This window comes from Lepisosteus platostomus, chromosome 3 (genome assembly GCF_059453375.1).
Source record: "Lepisosteus platostomus isolate fLepPlt1 chromosome 3, fLepPlt1.hap1, whole genome shotgun sequence".
NCBI lineage: Eukaryota > Metazoa > Chordata > Actinopteri > Semionotiformes > Lepisosteidae > Lepisosteus > Lepisosteus platostomus.
In genome coordinates, this window is record NC_142613.1 from 78,714,359 (window position 1) to 78,739,913 (window position 25,555).

The 25,555-nt window shown below is 38.3% G+C and overlaps 2 protein-coding genes across 2 annotated transcripts; both read right to left on the bottom strand.

Annotated features, from left to right (window-relative positions):
* Positions 1–349: 349 nt before the first annotated feature.
* On the bottom strand, positions 350–15,424 carry smpdl3a (sphingomyelin phosphodiesterase acid like 3A). Its single transcript, XM_088626997.1, has 8 exons — positions 13,775–15,424; positions 12,414–12,627; positions 10,241–10,385; positions 9,082–9,178; positions 7,781–7,944; positions 6,175–6,355; positions 4,954–5,078; positions 350–1,690 (listed from the first exon to the last, which is right to left on the bottom strand). Exons 1-8 carry the CDS (start codon positions 13,890–13,892, stop codon positions 1,361–1,363), a joined length of 1,374 nt encoding a protein of 457 aa, XP_088483123.1. The 5' UTR covers positions 13,893–15,424; the 3' UTR covers positions 350–1,360.
* Positions 15,425–15,547: 123 nt separating this feature from the next.
* On the bottom strand, positions 15,548–18,313 carry fabp7b (fatty acid binding protein 7, brain, b). Its single transcript, XM_088626998.1, has 4 exons — positions 18,139–18,313; positions 17,711–17,883; positions 16,679–16,780; positions 15,548–15,870 (listed from the first exon to the last, which is right to left on the bottom strand). The coding sequence occupies exons 1-4, from the start codon at positions 18,209–18,211 to the stop codon at positions 15,820–15,822; spliced, it is 399 nt and encodes a 132-aa protein (XP_088483124.1). The 5' UTR covers positions 18,212–18,313; the 3' UTR covers positions 15,548–15,819.
* Positions 18,314–25,555: the final 7,242 nt, after the last annotated feature.

Consider the following 25,555-nt stretch of genomic DNA (forward strand, 5'->3'; position numbering starts at 1 on the left):
GGAATAAACCTATTACTTGTTCCTTAATTCACATTATCCCACCGTACTTCTGCTAAACTCCATCTCATTCCTTTAAAGCCTACAATCCTGAAATTCTCACCCTTTTCTTTTGGACTGTACATTCTCCAAGTCTACATCAAACTATACAATGTTGTGATTACTCATGGGTTTGTCATTTGTATACAAAGACACTAACATATTTGATTCCCCCTCTTATGTGATTTGATCTTGTATTTCTTTTATTTTTTTCTTGTTGTTGTTGAGAAAAAAGACACACATTCTCCAAACTGTGCAGAGTAACTGCACGTCAGTGCTCAAGCTGGAAAGAATGCACTACATGTTAAAGGAGGAGGTTAAAAAATAGCACCTTTATTCATGACACAGATGGAGCTAAACCTGAGTTTTCCCGCACACAGAAGTGTTCAATATGGAAATATTGTATATCAACTTAATTTGAGGTATGCAGAGACTAAAATGTATGTTTGAATGTTTTCTCCTAGGGAGAACATTGACTGTACATAATGTCCCAAATCTTCTGGCCAAGACAGGAAAATATGGATATTAATTAACACATAATCACTTATTTCTAAGAAACCCCTTTTTCTTCAGTACTGTACGAGAACACAGAGAGCATGGAAAGAAGATTATGATAAAAGAATGCATATCTTAATCAACTTTACTACAGTATATGAAAATGTATACTATACTGTATTGAGAGCTGCAGTCAAATGCTTTTACATAAAACCCAAATATATACTTTCATGCCCCTAAATCTTACAGGTTCACTGCAATCACAACCCAGTAGCATCCCCCCCCCAAAAAAAGGTCAGTGAATTTTAGCAAAGTTCAATTAAAAAGGCATTTTGACACCTTTTATATTTAAATCTATACATTTTTGACAGAAGCTCACATAACTTTCCTGATTTTCATTTCTAAATTCTTCCCATTACTGAGCAGTTATTAAAGTGTAACGAAAATTATTTTCTCTTCTTTTTCTGCTTTATTGTTTTCAGGTCAAGGCCTCTGGAGGATTTAGGTTATGTATAAAAAACCTTCAGAAGTGCTGCTCTCCAGGGCTAGAGCCTCCTCCCAGAAAATGGCACAGAGCACTTAGAAACGTTTGAAATCACCGACATCCTGTCAAAACCCAAACCTCTGCAGAGGTGTACAATTGCAAATTCAAGCGTGGTACATACTTTCTGAAACACACCAGATATAAACAGGTTACAGCTGAGCCCTCCACCCTTACAACGGTGATTGGAACCGATTATCCTTTAGTTATCCTTTAATCAATGGCAGTTAAATAAAATAATGCTCAAATTTGCTGTTTAAAAAAAACAAACAGTTGACTGCAGTATGTTTATAAAATATTCCTCAAGAGTTTTTTTTCTTTTTCCCTTTTGATACACGCAGAGTAATTATTGTGGTCTAAGAACTGTATAGCACACAACTGAGTGATTTTACAGCTCCCATCACAAACAATTTTATCATTGTAGCTTACCAAAAAGTTATTAAAGTACTTCTGGAATTCCTTACTATGAGGCTTCGTAAAATTAACAGCAAGGTTGTACAAACTCTTTGGCATAATATCCTTTATATTAAAGGCTTTGGTCATTATGTATTCAAGTTTCCAGTCTGATTTCTTTTCTTCGTTAGCTTCTGTGAGATTCAAGAAGTACTGCCAGATGTCCTTGAGAAATAAAGAAAGGTAGATCAAAACTGAAGAATAAAATATGATAAACACTATCTGTAAAATGTCTGACACCATGAACCATAATGAAAAGCACTTTTTATGCTGAAAAGAATGAATGTATGTTATTTTACCTAATATCTATATTTTATGTCATTTTACACCAACTATTACCCTTGTAATACCAACCAATACATGTTATGCATGTTATTTATGTTATGTTATTACATGTTACTGTTATTGCTATTGTGTAACTGTCTATTGTCTTATCTTCTGTCCTATTTATATAATGCACCTGAGTGACTAATGAGAAACACTTTTCATTATACTATGCACCTGTGTAAGTTTAATGACAATAAAGTTGAATTGAATTGAAAGTTTAGGTGGAGATATTCCTCACAAGGTTCTATTGCCCTTTTGTCACTAATTCAAACAAGCTAACGATTTCCTTACACAAACCTACTGGATGTCTAATTACTAACCTTATAAAGCCATTCACTGTAATTATCCTTGAGGTTAAAACACTGAGCATCAAAATAGATTTTGCACTTCCAACTGCAACACATTCCCAGGTATGACAAAGAAAACGATCAACTTGTTAGAGCCAGTGAAATGACACTTTGTTGAACAGACATGACACAGACAGAAAATTCATGATGCTGGTTAACATGTAAGCCACTGCTGTGAACAATACATCCAGGACATCTATGACACAAGCTTTGCAATAGACTGCGGATGCTATCTTGTGGGTTGAAGACCCCTGCCTCTCGGAGAGCCTGGACACTGGTCTTTGAGGCCTTGAGTGCTGCGCCTCAAGGCAAGCGGTTCCTACATGAGCAGCAGGAGGATATTTGTTGTCCTCCTGGGACATCATCCCACCAGGATGTGCCCACAGGAAGAGCAGAGATCCCAGGACTTGACTGATGGAGCGCGGTGTGATCATGTGGCCCCCAGTCTCTACAAGTGACGTTCTGTAGCAACTAGGTACTCCTGCACAGATCATCATGTTTGACCTCCCCACTGATCACAGCAAGGTGTTCTCTTGGACAGCGGATGGTCGTTCACAGACCATGTTCGAAATAACTGTCCGAGAGCACCCTGCATCAGTGGTTCCCAATCCTGGGCCTGGTGACACATGCACCTGTTGGTGTTCATACCAGCTGAGCCTTAAGTTACACGGTCAAACCCTTCATTGACTTAATAAAAATAAGATTAATCTCTGAACTGTTTCTTACATTGTTAAACCGCTGTAGTTTGTACAGTAAGTGGCATAAAATGCCAAACTTGCGAATGGAAACAAAATGCAAATATACAATTGAAGCAATTTCTTAGATCAGGTAAACTTTCAAAGATCTGGTGACGGTGTGCTGGAACGAGAAACAGCGGGTGTGGGGGTCACCAGGACCAGCACTGGGGACCCCTGCCCCACATGCTGAGTGACAGTGCAATGCCTTTGTCCGGTCTCCAACACACCAAGGGCTCTAAAGAGCTGTTCTCTCCAATTACTTTCTTGATTTTCATCAGGCTTGACACTCAACAAGCGAAATCACCTCATCACTATGCGCAATCAACTCTCTCACTAATGAGGTGTTTAGGTGCTCATGCTACAATCAAAGACACTCAGGTCTGTCACAGCCAGTCATGAATTATCACTTAATCAAAATGATGACTGAAACATTTAATCAATCCTGTATACTTCTCTTGCAACATACAAGCAAAAAGTGACCGATAAGCTTCTTTTGATGCTCACTATTTAACTCTGTTCTCCCCCAACAGAATGTAAATGCACAAAGTGAGTTTTGGAGTTTACTTTTGGGATGCTGTGCACATTTGTTTTTCACTTGCACTGGGCATTTATTTTTTTACTTATTCACTTATTTTAACTCAAAGTTGTCTTCATTTGTTTTCCCTCATACTTTCTGCTTATTGTCTACGTTTTGTCACCGTTATATCAGTAATCCAAATCTGTTATGATGTTAGTTTTAATGGTGACGGCCACTGCTGACTTTCCTGATATTGAAGGAAACTACATTAGTTACAAACAGGCACACTGCTATTTGACAGTATACAGTATGCCCCCATACACCCTGAATGGTAAACTATAGACACCTCATACAGGAAGATTGTTGGTATGAGATTATTTTCAAAAACAAATGCCAAGCAATGACAGAAGCCATAGCCCAGAATTATGGGATTAGATGAAGCATCCACTCAGAATTCACAGTTTAAAGTGTTCTGGCAACATAACCCTCCGTGGGGAAAAATAATTTGATAACTGAATTATGCGTGACAGGCCACTTGCCATTGTTCAAGTAACACTGACAGCTATGAAAAACTGTGTTACCTCTCTAAAGAACTCCATATCTCTGAGCATTTAATGTTGTGTGCTGATCCTCGTTTAAACAAACAAAAAGATTTTGTAGCCATGGAAAACAGTACAGCGTTAACTAAAGATTCCCGTTTGGATGTACTTAATGGACCGAGAGAATCTGGCTAAAATCCAACTACTGTCAGATTCTCTAGCACTCAGCTAGAAGCACAATAAAGCTTTTAACGGCTCCTGTCTGCTAGCCTTAAGGATTGTGCCCTGGACCACTGCCTAAAAAGCACAGCCAGGAATAGCAAATAAATAAAAATCACAGTTCCTTTACATTGCTCTAGCTCACAGGAGTAAAAGACGATCAAATTGAACATTACGACCAGTCCTACCATTTATATGGCAAAACATACATTTTTTTCAGCACTACCAGGGCATCATACTGTACGTCATTATAAGAAATAGGGCTTTCCTTTTTCAAAAACATTAATTTACTTCTTCCCAGACACCTGCTGTCATGCTATTTGCTCTTTGGTAAAACATTAGAGAGTACTGCATTTGATTCGTGTTCTGTCCATTTACAGATTTTTTTAATCATCCAGCAAGATTACTGTAGTCTGGATAACAGAGTTCTGTACCCTAGCATTTCAACATTTGCATGTCAATAATTAAATTAAATCAAGTTAACAAAACAGCAATCCCTTTAAAAAGGCCCACATCCAATAGCTTGCCAAGTCTAGATCAGTACTTTGTAATGATTACAATATGGTCATTACAAACCCTTTTAAAACATGCAAGACAATGTCTGCTCAAAGAGGCACATTTCTGAGTACTGGGACTGTATACTCAGTAAGCATTTATCAGTTACCAGTCTTTGAATGGTAAGATAGTCTGGGTGACTTTTTCAGCAGACGCATCTAGCAGAAAATGATGTGCTTTTTCTTACCAGTAAGCTGTAATCCTGAGAGTTGTACTGATATAAGCGAACGCCTGGATTGTTTGTGTCAGCTTCAAGAATACTTTTGATGGGGGTAACAGCCGGTGTCACAAACAGTGAGTTAACAGGATTGCCTTCAAAGCAAAAAATAGGATGAAGCAACAGGAGAATAAAAGATGCATTAAAGACACCATTTACACTGTTAACTACCGTTAATGTGGTAAAATCTGCTGTACAACAGCACTAACCATTTACATATTCAATATTATAGTTGTGGATATGTACTTTAAAACTTAAGTGTTTTTGATTAACTAAAGAACAAATCATACTTGTTGCAAACATTGTGAAACTAAAGTCTAATAGAACAGAGGTTAATTCCATGTTGAAAAGTAAAAAGAAAGATAAATGCAATGTTTCTGCTACGGAGCCTTCTTCAGAGAAAGGGCAAGATCAGAGTGGAATTAACCTCTATTCGTTCCTGTGCAGCTTGAAGATGCTCCCAAATCGAACCTCTTCAGACCAAAGTATAAATCTAACTAGACACATAGCAGGGGTGTAAGGTCATATATAAGGCAAACCTGTAAACCAGTAAACCTAACTGATATAGAATACTTCAGGTCTTCCTGATTAGAGATGAGAGATGTTTCCTTAAACTTTCTACAAGAAATCAATGGACAGTAATACTTATAAAAAAAAAATAAAAGAACATATTCTAAGACAATAGGAATGTATGACAAAGAAAAAATATTAGTTTTGTGGTTTTCTATTTTGCATTTGACCAACGTTCCAGCAGAACCAATTAATAATTTAGACACCAGGGTTTAATGCATAAATTTGGAATACAGTAGTTTCATTTACTGATTAGTGGCACATGAACTTTCTACTCTCTGTCCCAAATACAGTCATCAATATTTAATTATGAGTTAAATTATTTATATGAATGGGTAAATATACCTGTATTTTTGTACTTTTATAAATCTATAATATTCACATATTCTATACCTTGGAACAAAGTGAAATGCTTAAGTAAAAAGGTAAAATAAAGGAAATGTAAAACTAAAAAGATATGAGCAAGTTAACGTTGAAGCAAAAAAAAACATAAGAAAGAATTCAGAGCTATAGCAGAATCCCACCTTCATTTCTGTGCATGTTTTCCTGAGACCAGCCACAGTATCTACACACACATACAGTAAATGCAGTGAAAATATCAGACACAATGAATTAATGTACCTTCATTATCCAAGAGAACCATTATGCTGTCTCTGTGAGTGTGACCATAGAAGTGACCAGCAATAACAGCACTGTAATTGCGAAATATTTTCACAAGTCTTTCGTTGAAGTGCTCTCTGATCGCAGTGGTATCTCTTGCATAGGGAAGATAACCCACAGGAACATGTGCAATGATGTACACCTTCCAAAGAAAGTACACGCAACATGTGGATCTCCAAAGAAATAGAGGGATATGTTTTCTGGAACAATGCAGAGCTCATAAACTATATTTGTATTATTTATAGAAACATCATAATAATTTATCATTTTTATACTCTTCTCTATCACATCAAATGCCTTCAAATAAAACTTGATTGTACTTCTATGTATAGTGCTAATGTTGCAAAGGAGCAAGTAAAGATTTATTCCATGCTGTAAAGAGATGAAAAGAAACATAAACACAATGTAAACAACATTTCGGCTGTGGAGCCTTTTTTTCGGGTGCTAATGTTATTCATTATGGCTCACATTGTTATTCATAACTCACATTGTAATCTCCACTCCACTCTCAAGCCTTCTCATATTGTATCAGAACCCCAAGAAGGAATTATGTCATGCAAAAAGCCAAGGCACAGTACAAACAATTTCACTACAATGAGCTGCATCATTATCAGAAAAGGCAAAAAAACTAGCTTTACCTGAGTGAAACTTACATCATACCTTGCAGAGTTGAGGTTACACACATTGGTAAGGCTGTGTTCTATTACTATTACAGAAATTTGTCAAATAAAATCCCTAATATTTTCTTTAATTCTGTTTAGAACACCGTATAACCTGTGGCCCTACCAATGTGCGTCTTTCAAGATTTCTGCTCCAACCAGCTCTTCAATTGATAATTAGCCGGATCAATATATAATATATTAAGGACATGGCGGCAAAAAAGAACTGCAATGGAGAAGACTGGAAGGCACACGTGTTGCCATCCATAAATTAGTTAGCATGACAAACGTCTACGCAGAGAGGCTTGGTGTGACCCCCACATTTTAAAATACAGCCTTGCCTCATCAGCTGCAGGGGTGACACTCCAGAGAACCAACGTGCTTTGCAAATCTGCAGCTGTTGAGTACTTGGGAGTTGAGTACAAGGGAAATAGGTTCCCAGGGTCTGAGTTAAACCCATCAAAGTAACATCAAACGTTACTTGTAGATTTTCCCCTTAAAAATGACAAATATAGTCATGTGAGTTATAATTCAGCACATGAAAGTAATAAAATATGTTGTGTTTGAATTATTACAGCACAAAAGCTGAAGAGAAGTGTGAGGGAGGCAAGCTAGCGTCATGAGTTAGTGGAGAAGCTGCGTGCTTTTTCAAAGTCTCCGCAGCCCAAAGCTTGGATGAGCAAGGTTTTCGCAAAGCTGAGAAGACCGGGATTCGATAAGAAAGCCGTGCATGAATAGGTTCTGTTTGCTGAGGGAAGGCTGTGTATCTCCACCAGTGCTCTAAAGATCTAAACACCTTAAATACATCTCATCCACTCAGACTGTTTCTGCTGACATTTTTTCAGACATTTACTGAAAAAACGCCCTTTTGCCGAGTTAAAATATGTCTGTCTCGTTTGTTATTTTACCTTTTCATTGTTTTGCAGAGACTGTTCCAATGTTTGTTCCAGCCACTCAAACTGCCCCGCTGGATCAGTTATGTTGATGGTAACATTGTTGGGGCTGTAGTACAGGTTGGTGTTAAGGCTGATCAACCGCAAATTCTGCATCACTTTTTGTGAATAGAAACCACCTGAAAATAAAAAAATACAAATCAAGAGAACTGAGGTTGTTCTTAAATCACTTCTTAAATCTATTACTTCTTAAATCAAGATAAATGAAAGCTTTTTTTTCTCTGCCAGATATATGATCAAAGCTTACGATGCCAATTCTTCAATTAAGCTTGTGGCCAATCAAGCTACAGTATATTCGAACAAATAATTTAATTTGTCATTGTAACTCTAGAGTAGTAATATATAGGCAAATATTGTGCAAAACCAGACAAGTCAGTACCAGCCATGAAAAAACGTTTTAAACATTGTCCATGCTGGAAAATATGTTTTAAAGAACATCTGAGAGATTCAAATAGCGAGGCTGCACTCTACCCATAATCATAATCCTTCTGAGCCACGCACAACACAATGTACACAGCACAAACACTGCTGCAGAACAGCATACCAATCATGGGTTTATACTCAGGCTGTGTGGAGATTTCACTCAATACCATGAAAACATTGCTGAAGGATGTACTATACAAGTCTGGAAACTCCATTCTCTCAGATTGGGATGCATGACAAGAGTCTGGTTGATCAAACACAGTGATCTGAGAGTCATAAAGTTAAGAGTCCATGAAATATACAGTAAAACTGAGGAATCATAAATGCATACCGAGCATCCGCACAACAGCTGCATAGCACAGACAGCACCATAAACAGACTGTGTTAAAGCCTACAGTAATGTTGCCGCAAAAAGTAACAACACACTTAGCAGCAGGATCAATCTGAAAGAAAACATGAGTGATTAAATTGAACAACAAAACCTAACACCCTGGATGACACTTTCCTTCACTGAAGTTTAAATATACTGTACTGTAGGTATCGTGCTCCTTGTGAGCTGCCTATTGTTATTTTTTCTCTTCATTCTGCTTTTATGTAACCTACTGCATCTTAATTATGTTACTCACTGTTTTTAATCTTTTCAACTGAAGCAAACTCTGTTTATCTACACACTGTACGCAAGCATACAGGTGCAGTAGTTAAATGGTTAATTGAGATAAATAAGGTAACGCAATTGGGTGATTATTTATAAGTGATTTTAGAAGAGTCTGGGTGCTGGAAGGCTGAAAAACAGCATCAGTGTAGCTAATGAAGCCTTTTACTGGACTCGTTACCTTTTCTCAGTGTCTCGAGGGCTTCAGGTTGCAGCCATGGCTCCCAGAGGTCAGACACAGCTTGGTAGATCTCATTAGTGGAAACTGGGAGCTGGTCCTGAACAGTGGAACACAGAGACAGACCACCACTACAGCCAACACCTTCACATCCAATTTAAACTGTCACGGCATGTTATAATGGGTTTATAATGGGTTTTCTTGATGAAAATGATCAGTTTCCAGTAGCATGATGCTAACAGTATATGCTCACATGTGCCATCACGTTTTTACCTTAATAATAAGCAGTGTGATATTTTCTCTTCCTCATAAGGAGCTTAGAACAGAAGTTCAGGAGGAAAGCTCGGCCCTTAACTCACACACTTCAGCTCTCCTACGTATATAAGTCTCACTGGCAAGACTCCCTGTTGCACATCTCTCTCACACACACACCATCTCCCCATCCACACCCTTCCTGCAGCTCCCTGGCTCATTCCGCACAAGGGGAGGGGGTCTGGGCAGCCTGTCCTCACGGCGGGGCTGCAGGTCCTCAGCTAGGTGAGTCACACCAAATACTCCCTGCAGTACATATCCATTCCTCTGTCGCATTCATTAGGATCCAACCCAACCATTTGAAATGATAGGTGCTGGAAACACTCATTTACAGTGGTGAATAAAGGATCTAATTATCTTTCTCTGTTTTTTTTCTTTTTGTGTAACAAATACAACACATCACCTTATGAAACAATGCTTTCAAAAGGCATGATTTAAAACATTAAAAAGATAAAACGTTGCAATATCTACTCTTCTCTCATTAGTACACCATTCCCAGAGAGCCATACACCAGTCTCAAACAGCTCTTTTCCCAGGAAGATAACAGCACACTATGACAGGTACTGAAGAATAATGAAATATATGCCCAGGGGCAAAAAGATGTAATTAAGGTTATTAAATAATTGCTTACTAAGAGATATTAGATACAGGTCACGAATTACTAAAATAGAAAGCCATGCAATAAAAACTGTAATATCTAAATGCAATTTCACTCATGGACCCATGGCAAAAAAAAATATTTAAAGCAGCTTTAATGCTCAGACATGCTTTATTTTGAAGTATTCCTCTAGTGTACTACAGAAGATAAGAGCTTCATCCGAGCATTAGGGCAGGTCATAGCTTGAAATACCTGCGGCCAGTAGTCATGGTTCCCAAGTGCAGGATAGACTGGGAGGCTTGGGAAGAATTCCTGAATGGTATGAGTCATGTTGCGGATAACCTCTATCACAGTTTCTGTGGAAAGCTCTTTTACCAGAACGTGTGGAGGACTGTCCCTGGAACGCAAAGCACAGTTAGTTAGCAGATGTTTAACTATGTCCTAAATTGAAAAGAATGATGGAGAAACCGGCTTTTAAGATGCTTCAGAATCTACTTATCCGGGATTGTTCATGTGTTAGTCGGAATGCAACAGCTAGACATTCAGGCTGTGCAATTCTGTCAAATAAACAGAAGTCATGCACTAGCAGCTTAACACGGATTAAACAGGTGCAGGACACTGTGTTCGAACCTTATTAAGGCACAGCGGTTCACTCTAGTAATAGGTCTCAACTCCTCGTAATAGCAATAGGAACTACTCTCCTCTTTTCCATAGTCCTCAAGATGAACTGAGACGGAAAATGTTCAGGGTTTCTTGAGATGATGCACACCCTTTCGTCTTCACTGTTGCAGAATGCACTCACATACCTCACTGGTGATAAACGTTGCTACATGACATTTCCCACAGGAGGTCTGATTTGGCATTTCCACAAAAATGGAGTAACTAGCACAAGTGATACATTGTAGACACCAGGCTTATTTATGTATTATAGTCATAAATCATTTGACTGCATCATTAATTGCCCAATCCATTCCAACTAACAAGGGTGAAAGTTTTTTTTTTTAATAAAAGGTGCCAAAGCTTTGAATATTAACCATGAAATATAGCAAACCTGTTACGGATTTACTATGAAAGAACAATTTATAATATGCAATTGGGAAGCATGGTAGCACAGTGGTTATCACTGCTGCCTCTCATCGCTGGGGCCCTGGGGACCTATCTGCGTGGAGTCTGTACGTTCTCCCTGGTGGGGTGGGTTTCCTCCCACAGTCCAAAGACATGCTGGTAGGTTAGTTGTCTTCTGTCTGTGTGTGCCTGCGCGTCCCATCCAGGGTGTATCCTGCCCTGTGCCTGCTGCTTGTCCAGACAGACTCCAGCACAATGCCACCCTGTATGGTATGAAGTGGATGGATGTACAATATACGATCTAATGCAGGACGCTTGCTCCAGTCCCCTGTAAGTGTACTCACCTCTTGCCAATGACAGCACTTTCTGATGAATTACAAATAACGTGTTTATTTTTATTTTTTATTCAAAACCAAAATGATCAAACTTAACACTGTTTTATGTGAAGAAGGCTGATTGTCAGCAATTTACAAAGCGAAATTCAATGAATGCATTAATATTCAGCCACTATCTGAAGTCAATATCCGTTGGACGTCATATTAGCAGCTATTGCTGTTGTCGGGATTTTTGGACAGGCCTCTTCAAGCTTTCCACAGTAGTATGGTTGCAGATGTGTCCATTTGTCCCGGCAAAATCGATCTAACTTATTGCCCTGCTGAAATGGGAATTTTAGACCATGTTTTCCTGACTCAAGAAGGATTTCCTTAAGGACTCACATGAACTTTGCACAATCCATATTCTTCTCAGTACAGACAAGCTTCACCTACTGATGAGAAACATCCCCATAATCAGATGCTTACTTTTATCTGAGTTTATTAATTTTACGCAAGAAATCAAGATAACTTATAGCCTTTACATCAAGGCTTTTATAAGCCTTTATAGGCCTGCTATGTTTAGAGATTTACATTTCAGTTGAGCTTTAATCAGCTCCTTATTGTCTGGATCATTTCACCAGTTTTCCCAGCTCTTTTGCTGCTGGTGCTTTCAAGACAGCTGGAAAACCTCAGACACAGGATTGGTGACCCCTGTTTTATATTCCTGGAATATTAATAATCCATATTATAGCATTTTACATATCTACTGGGATCAGCCATGCGAGAACCTCCATCTAAAATTTAGTGATCAGTGCTACAAATTGGATAGATTACATCAGGAGAACCTTAGAAGTTAAAATTCTCTGAACATCAGTATAACATCCACCATGTTTTTTAGATGACTGAGCATATGTTCATTAACCGTTTTGCTCTATGTTTCAATTCTATGATTATGGCTTCCATTATACAGTATATGATGCATTTGAAAGCAGGACAATATGCAAGGCTTCTTATTGATGTTAAACAGACTTCGAGAAAATACATACCCTGTCCAAATCATGAAATCTGGGTGCTGGTCCACTTGTTTCATGAACTGAAAGGCTGACTGAATGAGCTGATAAGGTGAGTCACACATGACATCCCCAAACTCCCCAGGGTTCTTGGCTGGGAAACCCTTAGATGACAAACAGACTTTGGTGTGGTCGTCAGTGAGGTGGTAAGTCGGATCCAAATGCAAGTCTGACACGTGCCAAAACCCACCTATTGAAAGGATGTCACAGTGCATTCGAGCAGGATCAACACCAAATTTTACTGTCAACTGGAGCACACTGCATCTGCAGCGACGTGCTCAGAGAGTCATAGATGACCATCTGGAGAATACAGATTGGTGACTAAATACTATCTGTACAAAACTCAAAAGTAGAAAACAATAATCAAACGCAAGAAATTCCCCACTTACACAATTCATAGGAACTAAAGTTATTTTTTTTTCTTTAGATCTGTATTTCCCTTTTTGTGAAGTAAGGAGCTAGGCTCTACAAATATTACTTTCATTTTTACCAAGAGATTTAATTACAAAGAGCACAGGTACTTTTGAACAAGCACGTGTACATCCAGCAAGAAAACTAGTCTTTTTTTCCCGCTGTTTAGTAACTCTAATTTGTAAGTTAAGGGAAATTTCAAGCTTTCTCATGCCATGATCTTGTATTATTACTGGACTGTAATGGTGACAGCACAATCAGAATAATTTTGGTTACAGATATCTAGCCAGACAAGTGATTTACAGTAAATGTCATTTATTCTATACCTGCATTACAACCTAGAATTAGACAAGTGTTCACAATGTACTGTATAATGACTACATACTGTGCATACCACTGTGTATGCAAACAGTATGTATATGTTTTCTAAAAAATAATGTTTCGCTGGTTTAGCAAAATTAAAAAAGGGAAGTGAAGACGTGGTTAATATCATATCTGACTAATACACCATAAGTGAGATATATGCTGAATCGCTGATTTCACAACTACTGTAGTAGCAGTGACACAATTAATATAACACATCCTACACAATATACAGTGTATATACAGTATATTCAAACGTAGTATATAACTGTCATTGATAATTGTTTAATTCTGATAAAAGAATAGTTTATTAATGTTTAATACACGTATTCACTTTTATCTGAATGCTTTTCAGGTCTTCATATTATCAGGCACGTTCTGTACAGGACAGCCTACAAAATCCTATTACTGCAGCTATCCGGTGCCCCTCTGTAGAAAGTGATCTTTCTTTGACATTTAAAACCTTTCGCTTATATACCCCATTGCTGCATAATGAATTAAAATGCCCGTCTGTTACAGGTATGTCTAATGAGAAGCTCCTGCTGTTTGTGTTCTCCACTCACCCATGAGTTCGACAGGGATCTGTGGGCGACTACTCAGTGGAGCCGCTGAAACCGGCAGGCTGACCCCCAGGCCGAAAAGGCAGAGACAGTAAATTACCTCACGTTGTACCATTTTCATTGCCCCTGTGACTTAAATGATATTTACTTGTGTGAAGGTCTCAATACCCGGCTCATATGACTCAAACAGGAAGCCTCTTCGGTCATGTGACGGCTGAGCCTGCGATCTGCGGTCCTAGACTGGAGTTGAGAAACGACTCCGTACTTGTGAAACAGGCTGGTGCACTGTCATTGAATGCTGCAAAACGCATTTCCACATTTTTTTTTTCCGTTATTCTGAACATAAATCGAAAGTTCATCATATTCACCGCTACAACACGAAATATATGTCTGACATTTTCATGAAAATGCAACAGTCTTGACCACATATGCGTTAAAACCTTCATACACTACGTGTGGTACATTGGTTTCTTAATAGGTCAAGTCTCACATTTGTTGCACAAATCCTGTGCAGACGGTAAAGTTCGTTATTGAGTTTTGTATTATCGTGAGCATCCATTACTTCTTTCTGTATTTTGACGATGTACCTGAAACGAAGAAATAACATTTTAACCCTAAAGTGCCCAAATCTGTGCTTTGCTTGATTCACAGGAGCTTCCTCCTGCAGATCTAAATGTGACGGTTGTATTTGTACTTGAAACCTTCCCGTGGGTAGCAATCGTGCAGTCTCTATGCTTTCTGTTAGGCCTTTTGATTTCTCATAGTAATTGAGCCCAGTAGTGAGACACCTAACACAAGCAGTGTCTGATTTACAACTCATTTAACATCAAATTTAAATAGCAAACCCACGATCTAAATAAAGCCATTCATTAATGAGTGAAAGAATGAAGTCTTTCGGTTAAAGACAAATTATTCTGCTAAAACCAGATTATTATTTTTTTTTTGGGGGGGGGTTGTTTCTGAAAAACTCTGGCATGCTTATTATTCTTTAAAAAGCTACAGTACTGGGATTTTATCAGCCTTATCTGTAACCGTTATACAGATAAGAATGATGTTAGTCATAGCTCCTTTCAAGCTGTGCATTAAGAATTGTCAGCAAAATATTGTAGGGAGTCAAACTTAAATGGAATAGTTTGGGGAGCGCAGATCACAAGTATTCAGTCAAATAACATCTGTGACTTCATAACAGCCACATACAGCAGCAGTGATTAGGGATCAGGACTCAAAACTGAAAACGTCTGCGATCCAGTCCTCAATGTGAACACTGCTGTTGTACATTTTTGCCCCCAACCCACCAGCTGTCCAAAAGGGTATGAGCACTGCTGGGGTCACCCCTTCCACAGGTCAGCCTCCAGCCTGAGGAGAGTGCTGTGCTCTCATTCCGCTTTTCCCAGCCTACAGATACAGGCATAAGTGGCAAAACACAAAAACAAAGTGCCTGGCGCTACTGCACCTCCAAACTGTATGCTTGAATTCCCACATCAGTGAATTTCACTTTAATATCTTGACCATGATGCATCTGGAAATACTTTCTGTACTACATAATGCTCAGAAAGAGTTGCTGACCATTGATGATAGACCCCAATGTTATTTTTTAACGTAACATTAAATTGTTAGTTTAGTCCAATTTTGAAACTAAATCTAGCAGCTGGGTGACTTCTGTGTTCTAATCGTTGATTTGTACTTGAACTGAAATGATCTTGGCGCTGCTGTTCTTTAAAGCTCAGAACAGCAATGCAAGGTAAAAATGAAAAAGGGATACCAGACACTGCAGAGTCAGGAGCTGTAATTTATTTCAATCTGTTTTGCACAAGTTCACAAATGTTGATTTAGTATAAAACCATTTAAGGTCATTGGAGACAAAACAAGTGCTTAACAGATTTTTATATAAAAGTTGCTTATAAAAACATTTCCCAAGTCATATTATAAAACATTTGGGCAGGTGAAGTGCAAATCTATGCAAACCGTAAACAAAAATGCTTTATTGACTGTAGTCCAGTAAACAGGACTGAGATGGGTCCATGAAGAGGAAGCACTCCATGCAGAACTTAGGCCTTTTCGTACGTGCGCACAGCCTGGACATCACCAAAATTAAGAGTCTGCAACCCAGAAAGGCAAAGTTAGCTTATTGATTAATTTAATAAATATCTGTGTTTCTTAAAATATTAATATTTACACTTTAACAAACACCAGTTGAGACATGTACAGTATGTACGCTTTGGCTGTAAAGTTATTTTAACTTGTACTCTATTGTGCCTATGCATTGGCTGTAGCCTCTGAAAACCGTGCACGGATAGCTTGCTTGTGCAGGGGAATATTACGATTCACAGTCATTGACAAGCCTGGGTAAAATCGCCAACTCAATTAATTTAAAAAAGTGCTCAAAACTACAACCCAAAAAAATCCCCTTGTGCCCTACAGTGGGTATCACCTTTATAACAGAAACAAAATGAACAAAAAAAATCAGTACCTCAGTAACTCTCAAAAACACCAAGCAAGTAACACTCAACCATAAAGTTGTACAGTATACTGTAAGCAAGGATACCGTTCTTATGCAGGGGGATATTAAGATTCACACGCAGTCATGGACAAGCCTGGTTAAAATCACTAACTCTCATAACTAAAGAAAAGTTTCGAGTACGTAGCTGCGTCCACACACGTAGAATGCTAAGGAACAGGTGCAGGTTTATTCCATGCTGAGAGGAAACAACGTGAAGTCGAAGCACTGCGTCTCTTTTCTTTATCTTCTAGCATGGAGTAAACCTTTACCTGTCTCTTGATAACTTAAAAAAAACTAGGAAATGAATAATCAGTAAGAATGATTGCTTTTATTACCGTCACTAGAATATTTATAGAATTTTCGCCTCGGATTTTATCCTAATTAAAAAAAACTAACGGAAAGAATACCATGATCATCTTGCCGTCCTTGATCTCCCGGACGAACTTGGTCTCTTTGCCGTCCCATTTCTGCACATGCACTATCTTGTCTCCGTCCAGGCTCACAGTAGACTGCAATACCGACAAGGAGCAGTTACACACTGTCACTGCAGCGGCGTCCGAATGTCTTCAACAGTACAGCAGGGCACACTTCTAAATGAACAATCCTGACACACGTCGACCATGCCTTTTTTGAAGCGAAGAAGTCTTATTTTTAATGGCAAAGAAGCAACAATTATCTTATTCATTGATTCTGCAATCTACTTTACTGTGTCTACTGTATACAGCACTGTTTCGTGGTGTGCGTTATAATAAGGTTTTTTTTTTTTTTTTCCCCGTCTTGAGTTGCTTCTTGCAAATGAGGCTGCGCCCTGTTCTGGTGCTCTGTTTTTGGCAGGAAATGTGAAAGCGCTTCAATACAAAAGAGGTCATACAGTACATTCAAAAACACATTAGAAGGTGGTATTGTATTCAACAGTTTTCTCTTTTATCAGATAACTTTGTTCCCGCGGTTAGGTTATTGGTTCGCAATTAAGCTACTGTAGGACAGTATGTACTTACTCTACAGTATATACACCCTCTACAGTAACTGCAGCTCAAATTATCTTACCAAAACCAAATCAAACTTTACAGTATTTGGCGTTTAAACACGGACTTGTTGTAACAGGAAACGCTCCGCAGTTGCTTCAGGTTTTGAAATGTACATGCAAGTGTACAGATGTGATCTGTCTGTCTCCCTTTTTATAGTGCACGAAGATCTTAGCATTTAGAAATAAGCTTCATGGGAGCATGATAAGCTTTAAGGACAATGCTTCGGTTCCCATGTAGTAAAAATAATTCGACTATTACATTTTTTCCATTTCTATAAAAGTGCGTGCATAGTCACACTGAATAGTGTTATACACGGGCAGTCTGTGTAGATGAACTAAGCATGAAATATTTCATTCGTTGTGATATATTATACGTCTTAGCCACGTTTTAGAATCCAAATAAGCCACTTACTTTGCAGTTCCTATCGTCTGCTGTAGTTTCATCAAACTCCTCTCCAAGTTTAAATGATATTTCTGTATTTTTGAAAGTACTTTGCGTTTTTATAACAAGTTTGTCTCCCTCCTTGCTGATGATGATAGTGGGTTTGGTTACATTGCCCACTTGCCTGGTTGCAAAACCAACACCTGTAAGAGGAATTGGAAAAAAAAAAGATCTTATACAAATTATAATGATAGCATCTGAAAAATATATATAATGTCGCAATAGATCTTTGACTCCTGACTGCACGATTAATGGAATTGTAGATATGTGACATATTCGAAACTCGTATATAATATTAGATGATAAGGAACACCAGCACATTGCAAGCTTAAACATATGCATATATTCCTGTGTTACGTCATAAATAGATAAAATACTGTGAAATACGCAAAACTTACCAAGAGCTTTCATGTACTCATCGAAGTTCTGGCTGTCTACAAGTTTCCAGGTGGAACAGAAGGCGTCAACCATGATGAGTGCAAAGACAGCTGTCGGGGACAAACCTTGAGGTGAAGACTGATGCGCTGCACAGAGACACTGTATCTTCCCACAGGTCCTCGTACACGTTTGACTCATTCTCTAGCATTAATACCCAGGGACGGGGGCGGAGTCGGAGCCCGGAGGAAATGTGGCCGCCCTCATTGGCTGGCGAGGCAGCCTTTCTGCGACTGTGATTGGTCCGGAAAGATGGTGAGAACGGGGCATTATTCATTCAGTGTTTTCGGGGTTTGAAACCGAGTAATGCTCTAGCATGCTGATGTACTGGTGGTAGACTAATTAACAGATACAATACTTCAGAAACTCAAAAACTGCTGAAATATTTCCTCATGCGATTCAAAAAGCTGAACATTCATCGCCCTCAACACACATACACACACAATATAATAATAATAATAATAATAATAATAATAATTAATAATCGGCCAATAAGGACTGGTAAACCTAAATCCTCACATGGATTATCTTTCTTACCGCAGGGTAATTTATTGAAACGTTGTGAACGCCTATTTCTAAAACAAACAAAAAAAATGTTGCTTTAATTTCAGCAATCGTTGGTCCAAGATCAATTATAAATTTCGCCACATGCCAGGCACGTGAGTATTTGGCAAACGGCTTGTGCGCCTCGGATTTGGGTCTCAACAGGTTTTATCCTTTTTATTTTTAAAAACTTTTAAAAAATAGGAAAACTGGTACATTTATCTAACTAAGTGAATTCTTTGTTCTATTCCAATTTAATCCATGCTTTGAATGAGAACTTTAACTCATTTTGACTGGTCATGCAGTAAGAACTCACTGAGATCTTAGAAGTACTCTGTCCATCCCTATTTTCTCCTATTTCATGAGTTTCACTTGAATCTTAGATCAGAACTGTGGCCCTATCATTTCCCACAGTAATGCCCCCTCTCCCCCCATGGCATCATTCTACAACAGTATTCTAACTTCTAACTTAATCTAAATATAAACATCTTACCTTCCATCACTGCAGCGGTCTTGCTGTTCCTACTGTATATGTACTTTGGCATTTTGTTGGCCGTCCTGTTTAGCATGCGGTATGAATAAGCACAGCTGCATTCCCAAAGAGCCTCCTTTACGCAAGTGTGCTACTGGTTAGGTTATGCTCCCAGGTATCTGTTACCCTACCTTGCATTTCTGAAACAGACATACCAGTGTGGCATCATACATGTTTCTGCTGAATAATTGTCTTTCCCTGCACCTGTCCATGTGCCTGCAGAAGGTCCTTTAGGAAAGCTTGAGTGCCGCAGGAAATGCTTTTTTTTTGTTCCCAGGTTTCTCCTGTTGTCTCACGGCAACACACTTGGATGGGAATGTTCACTAGATCTCAAATCAATAAAACTCGCGCTTCAGCACTTCAGGCGTTGAGTCAGATCTCCTGGGATCTCACTGTCATTATACTGTTATCTATTGTTTTGCACATGCTGATCTCTGCTTTCCCTAAAGCATTTCTGATTACATTTTTGAAAAGATCTCAGAGGATTTAGGTTTTATTTTTTTGCAAGTTCTGAGTCTTTACTGTATACAGTTTAGTTTATAACATACAGTACTTTTGAATGGCTTACCTTATTATCTATACAAAACCGAGATCAAATAATCACAGACAAGTAACAAAGAAGATTCTAGATAATAATAATAATCCCTTACACTTTTACAGCACTTTTCTGGACACTCTACTCAAAGCACTTTACTGGTAATGGGGACTCCCCTCCACCTCCACCAGTGTGCAGCCCCACCTGGATGATGTGACAGCAGCCATAGTGTGCCAGAACGCTCACCACACATCAGCTCTCAGTGGTGAGGAGAGCAGAGTGATGAAGCCAGTTCAGAGATGAGGATTATTAAGAGGCAAGGACGCCGGGGTAACACCCCTACTCTTTTCGAGAAATACCCTGAGATTTTTAACGACCACAGAGAGTCGGGACCTCGGTTTTACGTCTCATATGAAAGATGGCGCCTCTTTACAGTCTAGTGTCCCCGTCACTATACTGGAGTATTAGGACCCACACAGACCGCAGGGTGAGTGCCCCCTACTGCCATAGCACTTTACTGGTATAGGCAGCCATGTCACTCTGCAACTCACAACTGGCAACCCACTGAAGCCCTGCAGGTGTGAGCCTGGTCAGTACCTGGATGGGAGACCTCCTGGGAAAAACTAAGGCTGCTGCTGGAAGAGGTGTTAGTGGGGCCAGCAGGGGGCGCTCACCCTGCGGTCCATGTGGGTCCTTAATGCCTCAGTATAGTGATGGGGACACTATACTGTAAACAGGCTCCACCCTTCGGATGAGACGTAAAACTGAGGTACTGACTCTCTGTGGTCATTAAAAATCCCAGGGCGTTTCTAGAAAAGAGTAGGGGTGTTACTCCGACGTCCTGGCCAAATTTCCCATTGGCCCTTACCAATCATGGCCTCCTAATAATCCCCATCTATGAATTGGCTTCATTACTCTGCTCTCCTCCCCACTGATAGCTGATGTGTGGGGAGCGTTCTGGCGCACTATGGCTGCCGTCGCATCATCCAGGTGGGGCTGCACACTGGTGGTGGTGGAGGGGAGTCCCCATTACCTGTAAAGCGCTTTGAGTGGAGGGTCCAGAAAAGCACTATATAAGTGTAAACAATTATTAATTATTATTATTATTATTACTGGCCCCACTAACACTTCTACCAGCAGCAACCTCAGCTTTCCCAGGAGGTCTCCCATCCAGGTACTGAACAGGCTCACACCTGCTGAGCTTCAGTGGGCTGCTTGTTATGAGTAGCAGGAAGTTGTGTTGCAATTGTGAAGCATTACTCTTTGCACTCATGACATGAACTTGACCTATGGAAAAAGTATCATGAGTATGCATTGACAGAAGAGCTAGTGTTCCCCAGGTATTGTATACTTGTAGCCAAAGTATTGTTTTTGTGATATAAATATAGTAATCTCCTGTGTCAGTCTGTTCTGATTGAAATTCGGTCTCAGACTTCAGATGTACTGTACGTGAAATGTGTTCACATTTGTTCGTTGAGTTCACACTCAATCAGATTTCCCATTAACCGTCAAGTGCAATCAAAGGTTGCCATCAGCCTGTATTGTTCTTTGCTGTTATACATCATGCAGCATCTTTGGACTTTTGGACTGCATCTCAGATACCTACGTACTACAGTGAAATGTCTGGTTGGTTATGGTTCCAGTGATGAAGATGAGACAGTCAGTTGTGAAATTGTATGTATCTGGGCCCTTTGAAGTATTCAAATCACTTCCCACAACCTTTTATAACCATTATTCTGTTTTTTTAAGTAGTTGTTTGTATTCCTCCTGGGAAAGATTTCCTCATTCTTTATAGCAAGGAAGGTTAGGTGCATTCAGACTGGTGATCACAGATGACTGAGTGGGTCAGTGACGCTATTGAGGTAAAAGAACTTCATTTGAATTTCAAAGGCTGGAACGGAATGTATGCAAAATAAAAGAACATTTTATGCTGCTGCGAAAGTGCATCTTGAAGGAAAATACTTTTATCTGTCACTCAGTCACCCGTGTAGGAGTTTGCTTTAAAAAATGTGCTCTCCAATAAAACAAATACAGTATATAACAGAGGTATGTAGAACACCAAACAGATTACAGTTAAAATAAAAGTTTTTTTTAATTACAAAACTAATTTCTGGAGAGTCTTACTGTGAACTGATTCTATGATCTGTGAAAAGTAGGAATTTTTAGATTTTAGTAGTTCAAGTAGGGAGCTGCATCAGCATGCGTAGGCTGCAAAGTAACAAGTAAAGGTTTATTCCATGCTGAAAAGAGAACAAAAGAGACACAACATTTCGGCTCCACAGTCAAAACATTGTGTCTCTTTTCTTCTCTTTTCACCATGAACTAAACATTTACTTGTTCATTTTTAGATTTTGCCTTAGTCTCATTCAATTTTCAAATCATGTCATAAATATTACCTATATATTATCATATAAACTGTGCTGTACACTTTGATTCAGCATGTTTATATTTATATTGGATGTAGTAAAATTGAAATGTAAAGACTCAAGATTAACAGCCAGTATACTTATTTTCAGAATGTACAGTAAAACATTATACTCAATGTGACCAGAAGAAATATGTTAGACCACAGATAGCCGGTTAGAAATCCAACTGCAAGCAGTGAGAAGATGGTAATACACATCAAAGAGGATTATGCATTTAAAGTCTAACGTTGGATTTTGATTTCAAAATGATTCGGTTCAGATTTGCATTTAAAGGGAAAGCACTTTGCATACACCCTAGCTGATCAAGAGTAGAGTTTAAAATAACCTTACCATTCCGTTATACACAAATTTATAAAACACTGAACCTGACATTTTGTAATGTATTACATTGAAAAACAATACATTTTTCAGGTGCAAAAAACAGTTACAAAACCCTATTCACTAAATGTAATAATTACAGCCTCAAAATTAAAAATGTTAGACCAATGCTAGGAATAAACTACCCATCCATGTAAACTAGACAGAAAGATAGCAAACAGTAGGTGAATGAATGGGTAAATAAATGGATGTGAATTTTAATTTGCTATTGTCATATCACAAAACTCTGAAAATGGAACTATCTTCTGTCTTCTAATTCATTCATTAGAATTAGAAGCCAGAAAATGGTTCCATCTTTCTTGTAATACAACAAAAGCTAATTAAAATTCATAATTATGTCAGGTAGATTGAACTGTGATTAATTGTAGGATATTTGTTCATTTCAGCATCACGTTTAGATGGAAATGTTTGTTTTAGTCATTTAATTAATACATATTCCACGGATTTAAACACACGCAAAGCCATAATTAACCAATAGACTCAACAATAACTCCAGTGTCTTAAAAATGAGTGTACGGACTCTGAAGGATTGCTGCGTATCCTTCCAACTCAGGTTTGGTGACATCCTTTCAGTTCTTCTTCCATTCCAATACGTTTATCAAATAATTGTATGATGATAAAATGGTGTTGAATTATTTTATGTAAAGACACAATGTATTGTGTGTAATGTTATGTAACGACACACACTGAAAGATACTTCTATGCAGCTCAGGGAACTAACAGCTAAGATAAATGTGATAAAAAATATTGTTTACACAAATGTATTCCTTTTCAGCATTTTAAGTTTCTACTGTAGAAGTCGGGGAAGGCTATACTGGTTATGTATGCCTTACTGCATTTGCTTAATTTCCAGAAAACTGCTCACCTTGTAAAGGACATCATGAAGTGGAAAAGTAATTTAGGATTGGTTACACATGAAATCTGACTCTTACAGGGCATTAACTGCTTGCATCTCTTATGAATATTGATCCCTGGTTATCTCTGTAGAACAAGCTGTACCTCTAACTCTGAGGTTGTAGAGGCAGCCTGTTCTGTCCCAGGTAAATGATTCATTAGTATCACACAGTATCAATGCTAGGGGGCATTCAAGCCACCCAGACCACCCACTTATACAGTAGGTACAGTACAAGTCATTTGCATTTTACTATTTTTTTATCCTCCATCATTTTTGGAGGGAATCACTTCTTATCTAGAAGGAGGACTCTTTGACTCCTGCACAAAAACTTAACAAAAATAATGCATTGGTGTTGACATGTGCAGAAATACATTTTTATGCATGCTCTCAGATCTTAGAGCACTATTCATAAGAGAAGGGAGAATCATCCTGGTATCCTGGCTAAATTCCTCTTTAAGCTCATACACTCAGACCTCCATGTACCAAGAGTTCCCATCTTAATTTAACTGGTGAAGCAATCTCTCACTTCACTGCCTGCTGTACCGTGAAGAGGGACTCACAGTTCCTGTGCACAGGGGGTGCTGCTCCCCTATTTGTTTATCTTTCTGGGATGAAAAAGGGCTTCACAAATGCAGCTAATAATATATTCAGTTGCAAGAAAAAGTTTGTGAACCCTAGAGTCTTCCAACCAAGACTGTGAATGTTTAAACGATGCATTCAGTACTGACATGAAGAAGTACAATCGTACAAGCAGATTGTATTTGTCTATTATTGTGACGTAGTTGAATATCAGACCACATTTTTATGAGTAATTAATGCAGAAATCCAGGTTATTCCAAAGGGTTCACAAACTTTTTTTTGCAACTGTAAATAAGTGAGAAATGAAGGTAAATAATGTGGACGTGAACACAGGGTAAAAAAGGGAAAAAAAGTCATATTGCTCAGTTATTGACTGAAGTGAGACTTTCAGGTGCTCCCATACCTGAAGCAGACACTGAAAGATTAGACTGCAGTGAGTTAAAAGATGCAGACAAAAATAAATCTAAAAATACTTGAAGTCCCTTGTAAACTACACATGCAGATGAGAAGTATGATTGGTGACATTGCCCTGTGTCAGGCAGCACCGTGCCAGTCAATACTGTATATGCAGGGAAGGGAACTCATGTTCCCTAATGTTAACACAATGGCAAGCCTCAGCTGTTTTCAACAGGAAGTGCAGGGAGACATTTCATATCTAATATTAAACATGATGGGAGCCTGGTCAAGTGTCAAGGGATTCCAATTAGTCTACTGCCCACTTCTGGAAAATTATAAAATGTTATGACAAATTGGACAAAGTGGCAAATTGTACAAGTGGCAATGAAGATTAAAAATGTATTTTTCTCTCAACCTAAGAAAACTTATTACCTAACTTTTACATAGAATTAACATCTAGAAAATAATAAAAATGAAAAATGACAAATACCTTCTGTAATTATTGCAATGCAACTCATTTAAAAATAACTGTTTAATATAAGGTTATGTTATATACTGTCTGAAATTAATGTTTCACGAAAAAGGTGGTTCAAATGACACCACAGTAAAATGTGATTAATATATGTTCTAAAATATTTAATTTCATTAACTAAAGCATAGATCATGCAAATCACTACATGCATAATGTAAGTTATATAGTTTTTGCATCTTCAGCCAGTGCTTCGAAGTGAACATTTATTTTCTGTAAATGACACGTTTTGTTTTTTGAAGTTTAATCAGAAGTCTATTGTTATATTATTTATTCTATTTAAATCAATTATTTATCGAAATAATTGTTCTAATGTATAAAATGGAATTATGCACAGATTATATACATTGTACATTTATAGGTCAAATAAAAAAATACATAGCCAGTGGCTTTCACAACTCTGCTTACTCAGAACCAAGATGATGCTGCCACCTTCTGTTCAAAGCAGATAGTTCTTGATCATCGTTGTGGTTAGTACTGTAATGTTCCTGTACTGAATAAATAAATTAAATATTTACACTAAATAAAGGAATATTAAAGTTCTAATGTTAAATTATTTGAAGATTT

Excerpts from the sequence above, each read along its gene's own strand:
- smpdl3a (XM_088626997.1), bottom strand. The coding sequence starts at position 13,892 with ATGAAAATGGTACAACGTGAGGTAATTTACTGTCTCTGCCTTTTCGGC. Across the intron at positions 7,945-9,081 it reads CCTCGAGACACTGAGAAAAG|GTGGTTTCTATTCACAAAAA; the intron begins GTAACGAGTCCA and ends TTTTATTTTCAG. Across the intron at positions 6,356-7,780 it reads CTCTGCAAAACAATGAAAAG|GTGTACATCATTGCACATGT; the intron begins GTAAAATAACAA and ends TTTCTTTGGAAG.
- fabp7b (XM_088626998.1), bottom strand. The coding sequence starts at position 18,211 with ATGGTTGACGCCTTCTGTTCCACCTGGAAACTTGTAGACAGCCAGAAC. Across the intron at positions 17,884-18,138 it reads TGAGTACATGAAAGCTCTTG|GTGTTGGTTTTGCAACCAGG; the intron begins GTAAGTTTTGCG and ends TTCCTCTTACAG. Across the intron at positions 15,871-16,678 it reads AGGACGGCAAGATGATCATG|ACTCTTAATTTTGGTGATGT; the intron begins GTATTCTTTCCG and ends TCTGGGTTGCAG.